Genomic DNA, 8,872 nt, shown 5'->3' with positions numbered 1-8,872 from the left:
CTGAGACAAATTAAAGATTATATTTTGCATGCAAACACATATTTGAAAGAATTGATGTTTGTGCTGGCCCTGCACTGCACCAACCACACACTCGCTGAGCAGCATCGCGTGGCCTTATGCTGAGTCAGAGTGATATAAACTTTGCTTTGTGATCACAGTTTGATGCGTAGAGTGGAGGGGCTCACTCTCTTCTCTTTCCCTATAGCCCCTCCTCTACATTATTTTCTGTAAATATTATTACAACAAAAACAACACCATTATTATTTTCTGTAAATAACAACATATTACATAACAATAACATACTTCATGCTTCCCTTTGTTTTCCTTCGCTTTGTTTCTTACACCTACTCTCTCTCTAGCTTTTCCTTCTCTCTCTTATTCTGCAAACCTTGTTTTGTTTCGGATTTTCTGGTATTAAAATCTGTCCAACTCTGCACTCTCCATCTTTTTCAACATACCATTATCGATTTCGTATTGCACTCTCTCTTCTCTTCTCTTCTCTTCTCATCTCATCTCATTTATCTCCAATTCTAGCTAACCCCTTTTCTTCTTCTTCTCACTCTCTTCAAGTTTATCACATTTCTTCTCTCTGCCTTTCATCTCCACTCGCATCCCTCCAAACCATAGAGGGATAAAAAAACATGAAGGTATGATTCCCACTTTCTACTTCTGGTTTCTCTTTATCCTTTCTTGTAAAGTATACCTCACAATTTTTAATCATAATTAACTTCTGAACTTTGACTCATAAACATGCTTCACTTTTGATTCTCCTTCAACTTTATGCTTTTCTTTCTCTCTCTCTCTCTCTCTCTTTTTGTTGTTGTTGTTGTGTGCCTTTCCTCTGTATAAAGATCTGGGTTCTGTGTCTGAAATGAATATTGCAATATTCTTCATCAGATTCCTGGGTATGTTAAATTTTAACATATGGGGTATGTGTTGTTGATTTGATTGAACATATGGGGCATGCATAAAATGCCATAAAAGGTTTCAAGTTTGCCACTTTATTTACTTGGTTCAGATTTGCTGCTACGAATATCCTCTGCTACGATATGGTTATTGTGCTTTGAATCTGGGCCGAGGGAATCAATCAATCTGATTCATTTTATTTTTTTTCTTTTGTTTGCAGAAGTTTGTACTCAAGTTAGATTTGCCAGATGACAAGGCTAAACAGAAGGCCCTGAAGACAGTTTCAACACTTTCAGGTATCAAATCATTGTTCACCCCTTTTTCCAAAAATACCATGTTAACTAAAATCTATGGTTTGGGAATGCCCAAATCTGGGGAATGTTACAAAATTCTGAGATCTGGGTGATGAAAAAAAAATGATGGTTAACCTGACGGTGTGACGGAACCTCCAAATCATTGTCACGTGATATTTGAGCAGAGATCTATGTGCTCATTTTACCCAAGTTTGGTTAATTTTGGTCCCGCAAAATGTTTTACCATTATTTTTTAATCATATACTATACCATCTTATTGCAGGGTTTTACTTTTTTAATACTTAGTATGATTATAATATTCAAACTTGTTAAGTGTGTACCGTACATGATGTGATAATAGTATAAAAAAAAATACTCTGAAAGTGAATGAAAGCAATGTTATAATTGTAATTATTATATTAGATACAACCATATTAAATAAATGTCTGGGCCATTTTGTTACAGAGTATGTCATGCTTTTGTTTGGGGATGAAGACATATCAAATGCCTTATATTAAGATATATCTAGCTTCTTTATTCTATAATTGACAGCTATCTAATATATTAGTTAGCATGTCATGAAATTGTTCTGTGGCTATGTTAAAATATTCTGAATTTGATTTTCGTGCTTTTGAAGGGATGGGGTTGGTTGCACTCTCTTTCTGGTGTTGCTTATTTGTGGTGCCTCTAACTTTTGTCTTAACCATGTTAGTATTTACTAAACAAAATAATTTTGCGTCAGTTTAGATTACCATGACAGTTTGTAATTGGTAACTTGGAGTCTGAAGAATAAGGCTACAGACTACAGTTCAACTAGGAAGAAGGTTACTGAATTCTTAAACATAAAGAATTAGTCTTTTAACTCTGTCTGAATGAGAAGATATCATGGATTCAACCAAACATTGTTGGAAAAGACAGTTCTTGTTTGATGGGTTTGGTCTGGTTAATTGGATTGGACACTTCAGCATTTGAAGTATGATGATTTATGCAGTAGCAGACAGATAAAGAAACAGAAGACATTGTGTTGTTTTTTTTTCATTTGAATGTGATTATAGTAAGGCAAAGAACTCCTAACAGTAAAATTGTGCAACCATGTAGGAATTGATGCTATCTCTATGGACATGAAGGAGAGGAAATTAACAGTGATAGGAACAGTTGATCCTGTGAATGTGGTGAGCAAACTTCGAAAGTACTGGCAGACAGACATAGTGTCAGTAGGTCCAGCAAAGGAGCCTGAGAAGAAAGAGGAGCCGAAGAAAGAAGAGCCAAAGAAGGAGGAAGAGAAGAAGGAAGAGGGAAAGAAGGAAGGGGAAGGAAAAAAGGAAGAGGAGAAAAAGGAAGAGCCAAAGAAAGAAGAGAAAAAAGAAGAGAAGAAAGAAGAAGAGAAGAAAGAAGAGGAGAAGAAGAAAGAGGCACCAGCACCACCCCCAGATCCAGTTCTAGAGTTGGTAAAGGCTTATAGAGCTTATAATCCACACATGACAACATATTACTATGTCCAAAGCATGGAAGAGAATCCCAATGCTTGTGCCATTTGTTAAAACATCAAGCTGAGGAAGAAAACATGAAGAAAAGAAAGACATATATATATAATATATATTAAACTTTCTCTACTTGCAATGGAATCAAGCCAACTCTTTCATGAAGATAGAAAGAAACTGCTTGTATATATTTTGGTGGTGTGTTGTTTAGTTGTTTTGGGAGATTAGCAATGTGTAGAGAGAGAGGAATAAAATTTTGGGGGATTTGTTTTGACAATGATCAGAAAAATGTAATCACACTTGATGTTAGTTTCCTTTTGAGTTGTCTGCATGTATGAAGAAGTAGAAGAATGAATGAGCAATTAGTAACCTGTGTTGTGGTGGTGACGCAAACAGAAAATTATGTGTAAAAAAAGAGATTGAAAACGCCAAGCACATGCTTTCATAATGGTCAAAATGGTGGTAGAGGTCTCAATCTCTTATCACATTCACCGCCACTTGATGTCATAAAAGAAAAAAACTTCTCTTTCTTTTCTTTCCTTTTCTTTTCTTTTATTCCGTGGTATAGTCATGTCCTTTGTCAAGTGGGGCAGTGTGGCTGAAAAGCATCACGTAGTTGAGATTTGAGGGTGGGTCACCCATTTCTCTTCCCCTTTTCAGAACCCTGCATTTGTGTTACAAACACAACTTGTTCAAAAGTGAATACCACATGGCCACTCACACGATTCTATGGTCCCATCTCTTCATATCTACATTGAATGATTGAAGTTTCAAGGTCCCCATTTAACCATGATTCAAATGGTCGGTCCAATTCATCATCATCACCATTGTTTTTATTATCCTATGCTTACTAGACTGTTTAAGTTTCATTATGAGGTATTTCATTCTTTTCTTCAACATTGAACCAAGTATTAAGGGATGAGTATTCAATGTTGAACCAAGTATATATATATATATATATATATATATCTAACTATTTGATGGATTGTCTTTTTCTGACATATCTTTTCACACTATCTCTAGTTGGGAAGCAGGTAGCCTATGGTGTTTTCTGGTATAGAATCATGGTTTGATTGATTATTTGTGAAGCTGTGCTTCATGCCTATCTATTATATTACATCTGTTTGCTTGTTTTTTAATATATGATGACTTAGTGGTGTGGTGTATAATTAAAGTAATCCCTTTAGGCCCTTAATCTCAATTCCCTTTTTGTTTTTTCTGTTCCTTCCTAAAGACAGAATAACCTAAGCCAGCCCCATAACTTTTTTAGGTGGCATGTCATGTTTTGCTTTTGTATTCATCCTCAATCCACATGGAAACTGTTTCTACTTCTTGTACATTGCAAAGCCAAGGCGTGCATGTGATTATAACTTCAACTAAACAATGCTATGCAGATTCCCATTTTGTATTTAGCATTTGAACTTTGTCCACAGCTTACACATGCATCTTGTCCCTCCTAAAATATTCTGCTTCCAACGCACCCTTTGGAACTATTATTTTAAAGATTGAACCTTGTTTGATTTACTTTTCACTTTCTGAATCACTTGGTTCAAGGTTTTTAGTTTGCAAATAGAAAAGAAGGAGAAGAAAATGTTGATCCAAAACATTATCAGAGACTAAAATGGCTGTCTTCCAATTTCGACAGCCTTGAATGCTTTAGGCAGAGTTTCCAAACGTTAAGTACAACAATGAATCAATTCCACGTCATTTGTATGATATGGTCGGTGTGTTCATCATTAACATTGGTCAGCTTTGTCATTCCAATAATGAAAACACAAAGTCAAGGGAACAACATACACATATTAACAGATTAAAGCATCAAATACCCAACACCACTACTTAGGTAAAAGTAAAATGCTTACATAGGGCAGGATCAACGTTTGGGAGATTTTAAATGCATTAAAAGTGGGTTAGGTTAGATTAGGTTGAATCCATTTTTATATGTAAGTCACATTTACTCATGTGGTTTGTGGATGAAGCTAAATATCAAAGTCAATGGTTTCATAGTTTTTTAATTTCATTTATTGAACTTGTTTTGTAAACTATTTCATGGAGTAGCTACTTCTATACTGGGTGAATGTTTGTCACTTAAACACAATCTTATTTTTTCGATTTAAACATACATATTCTTTGTTTATCAATTTATCTCCTTTTATGTCTACATATTTGTTGAGAATTTAAGTGTAAGTTTAAGTTCTATATTAATTAAAGGGTTAAATATGTTTTTTTCTCTTTCAATTTTTAGTAAAAATTGAATTTAGTCTTTCTTGAAAATTTTGAACCAATTTAGTTCTTCATCTTTAAAAATGCGTAAATTTAGTCATTTAAACCAAATTTTGTTAAGTTTATTTGACATTTTAAACGCATTTCTCAACTAACATTGAATGAATATGTGTCAAATGGTGTAAACAAACTAAAATACTATAATGAAATGAGTTTGAAACGATAAATAAACTTAATAAAATTTGGTTTAAAGGGCTAAATTCACGCATTTACAAAGTTGAAAGACTAAATTAGTTCAAATTTGACAAGAGAGACTAATTTTAATATTCACTAAAAATTAAAGAATCAAAAACATATTTAACCTTTAACTAAAGTAGAAAAATTAAACATCATATAAAAAAAATCATAAACATATTAAAATTTTGAGTTGTCAATCCATCATTTGAGATAAATTAATATTTCATTGCCTCATGAAAAAGATTAGAATAAATATCTAATCTTAATATTTGGTTACAAGTTCTTTTATCGAAAGTTTTATCTCTCAAACAATCTATTATCTCAAATTTATTGCGACAAGAATCTCACCATATTTTCGAGTAAGTAATTTTCGAGTAACTAAAATCTTATCTCTCAAACAATCTATCATTTCAAATTTGTTGCGACAAGAATCTCACCATATTTTTGAATAAAATCCCATCATAATCCTTCTTTAAAAAACTCATAAGTAATATTTGAATCGATCACCGGTTAGGAATCTTTATATCGAAAGTGTTTTTTTGTCTAAAAAGAACCAATCACTCAAATTTTTGTGAAAGAATCTGAGTATTAATTTTGTGATTCCCACATGAGAAAACAATTAAAAGCTAACTTTCCACTTATTTATATTTTAAAATTATACACGTAGAAGTTTCAAATGGACTAGTTTTGCCCCATTTGTTATTAGCCTTAATGCGTATGGGCAAAAGGTCCATAAAATCAAAAGGGCCACAAAATAATAAAAAAATGTAACAGTAATTGGAGTCAGGCTTCATTTATGTATTTTTAGACTTTGACAATAGTAATCTTTGAATAGAGAAATAAAAAACTATTAATCAACACATTGTTTTAAGAATATTTAATAAATGTGGAAAATATATAAAAGGCCAAGCATCAAAAGTACACCATATTGTACCTCTCTGTTATATTTTCAGTTTTCAAGTCATTACAGTGTTCCTTGTGGCCTTTCAAATTGAAAGAAGGTTGGACAACCAAAGAAGCATATATTTCAAGAACAGTATAAAAATATTTTCAAAATATTTCAGTCACCCCAATATTTCTAAATGGATTTGCTTATAAGGTTCTTATACAATTTATCATTAGATTTAAATCAGTAGAAGTTACAAGAAATATATCTACGACAAATTGTTCTTAATACTGGTTATATATATTATAATTAACGAAATAATTAAATTAATTCAAACTAACAAATTTTACATTTTAAAACTGGTTTAGTATTCATTCCTCTAAAAAAAATTCCTCGTTTTATATATTTGATCTAATAAAAGACTTACAAATGTAGTACTTGAAAGAATAAAAAAAGTTTATTTAAGCCTTTAAATGTATAAAAGTTTTATAATTACAACTTATTATTAAGTTTTGTGCAAATATTGTGTTATTAAATACTTTTTAAGAATCCATTTTACGGTAAATCAGGAATTATTTTTCAGAGTTATAAAATTAAAGATGAATTTACATCGTTTTATATATTGTTATTTTTTTTTCAAGTGTACTGTTACGGGCAATAACTTTAAAACCAGTAAAACTATTCAAATGGAATTGAAGATACTAACTATGTACTAATTTTATAAGGAAAGCAAATTTGATAAAGAATTAAAAAAAAAAACTAAACAACAAAATATTTTTTTATTTTTAAATTGAAAAATGTTAGATTTATAGAAAATTATAATATAAATATCGTTGACATTAGACTTTATTCACTTTTTCATTCTAAGTTCATTAAATATTTTTTTTTATTGTCATAATTTCTTATCATGAATATATTCTGGATATATCTCATTCATTCATAGTCATTTATTAATTAAACATGATAAACTTATATTAAACTTAATGGTTTAAAGATGATTAATAAGTAATTATTCGTTCTTTGATAAATTATTTATTATGAGAAGACTTAAACACTTATATAAAATATTAAATGAGAATAGAATCATAGAACTATATTATATAAATAATAAAAATATAGAGGAAAGTTTAGTGATTATATCTTATAAGAAAATAAGAAAATTCAAAAAAATGAGGAGTTAACATGTGAAACATTCTTAACACCATTACCACTATACTAACGGAATGAACCTAATTGTTACGTATTTTCAAAAATATAAATCTAATTGAGATTAAAAAAAATCTTAGAACCTAATTAAGATTTTTGAACATAAACTTAGAATATTTTAACTTATCTAATATTAACAAATGAAAGATTTAACTACTCAAAGTAATGACATAGGCACAAAAAACTTATTTAACATTGGTTCTTTTAAATCTTTCAATATTGATTTTGAAATGGATGTTAAATAGGACAAAGTGAAAAGTATGGACTTTCACGTTAAAAATATATTTTCTTTATTAAAATGAGCTACTTATTTTAGAGGTAGCTCACCTAAAAATAATGCACTACAATTATATATACACTAACAATTTTTTACATATATTTGCAGACAACGTGTGTAATATATACACCTTCAACTGATTTCATATAATTAATATATATGTAATATATAAATAAATAGTTGCATCGTAAATCACATTACTCAAAAATTAAAAATAGAAAAAAAGACTTGAGTGATATAATGATAACCAATGGCGAATTTGGTATTAGACCGTAGAAGCTGAAAGTAATAAAATTCCAAAAAAAAGTATCCAATATGTTATTCCAAAATTCAATAAATCTTATACGACTGGATATTAACATACTTTAAGTACTTAAATTTATTTAGATTTTTCTTAGCGTTTTGAGATAACCTTTCTCTTTTTGAAACTGTTTACTCATAATACTTAGGATAATGATAGAATGTCTCACTTTTTTGACCTCAATGTTACCCGTCTACGTGACATTCATTATTTTAATAATTTTAAACGAAAGAGGAGTAGTGATGCGTGAGAGAAGGTGAAGTGAATGTTGAGGTTGTGATACACACGCACATGAGGAAAAGTAAGAAAAACAGAACTAAACTTTGCGGTTTAAACTAAAGGCGAGAGTGCGGATTGCTGCCATAGCTTCGTGTGGACAATTGGAAGTCCTAATTTTGGTGTTCTTCTGCAAATCAAAGGGCACTTTGGTATGTTTTACTATCCGATTACAAACCCCTATTTTTGTGATGTTTTTCCCCAAATGAAACCCTTATTTTTGTGATGTTTTTCCCGAAATGAAACCCCATTTTCGTATTTTCTTGTTCGACGATTGAAGCTTTATCAAAAGGTGATGGCGAGCGTCACAAAAGTAAGAGGAAAGAGTGTGTCTCTGGTGGAACGAAAAAAAGGAGCAACTTATGGGTGTAATTGAGCAGCAAGAACATGATATTCGTGAACTTGGTGGAGCGATTGCTAAATTGAAATCAACTTTGGCTGAGAGGGAAAATAGAAGTAAAGATGAATTTGTTTCTCCTATGAATTTGAATGAAGTGGATGTTCCAAGTCAAGCTGCAGAAGACAGAAATGTAACCAACAGCGATATGTACGTGCGTATGAGGAATGATCCACGGTTACGGTTCAAAAGCCGTGTAATCCAAACTCCGTTCGCAGTTTATAGTCGGAAGAAGAAAAGGATACCGAAATAGTTGTTAGAGTATGAGCAATATGTATCTATTTTGTTTTGTTTGATGGAAATGAAATATCATTTTCATTTGTTTAATTATAAGAACATAGACATGTAATTGAAACCTATGAAACATGAAGTCGTGTACAATTCTATTT

The 8,872-nt window shown here is 31.0% G+C and overlaps 1 protein-coding gene across 2 annotated transcripts; it reads left to right on the top strand.

Moving 5' to 3' along the window:
* Positions 1-245: 245 nt before the first annotated feature.
* On the top strand, positions 246-3,080 carry LOC114185713 (heavy metal-associated isoprenylated plant protein 39). 2 transcript variants are annotated; one of them, XM_028073589.1, is made up of 3 exons: positions 246-647; positions 1,127-1,202; positions 2,298-3,080. In XM_028073589.1, the coding sequence occupies exons 1-3, from the start codon at positions 642-644 to the stop codon at positions 2,738-2,740; spliced, it is 525 nt and encodes a 174-aa protein (XP_027929390.1). In that variant the 5' UTR covers positions 246-641; the 3' UTR covers positions 2,741-3,080. The 2 variants fall into 2 exon arrangements, with proteins under 2 accessions (XP_027929390.1, XP_027929391.1); XM_028073590.1 differs by lacking the exon at positions 246-647 and adding an exon at positions 677-905.
* Positions 3,081-8,872: the final 5,792 nt, after the last annotated feature.

The sequence above is a fragment of the Vigna unguiculata genome, chromosome 5 (genome assembly GCF_004118075.2).
Source record: "Vigna unguiculata cultivar IT97K-499-35 chromosome 5, ASM411807v1, whole genome shotgun sequence".
In the NCBI taxonomy this organism is placed as follows: Eukaryota; Viridiplantae; Streptophyta; class Magnoliopsida; order Fabales; family Fabaceae; genus Vigna; species Vigna unguiculata.
This window is presented reverse-complemented; position numbering and strand designations above follow the sequence as displayed.

Coding starts and splice junctions, on each gene's coding strand:
- LOC114185713 (XM_028073589.1), top strand. Junction 1,203..2,297: donor GACAGTTTCAACACTTTCAG/GTATCAAATCAT, acceptor GCAACCATGTAG/GAATTGATGCTATCTCTATG.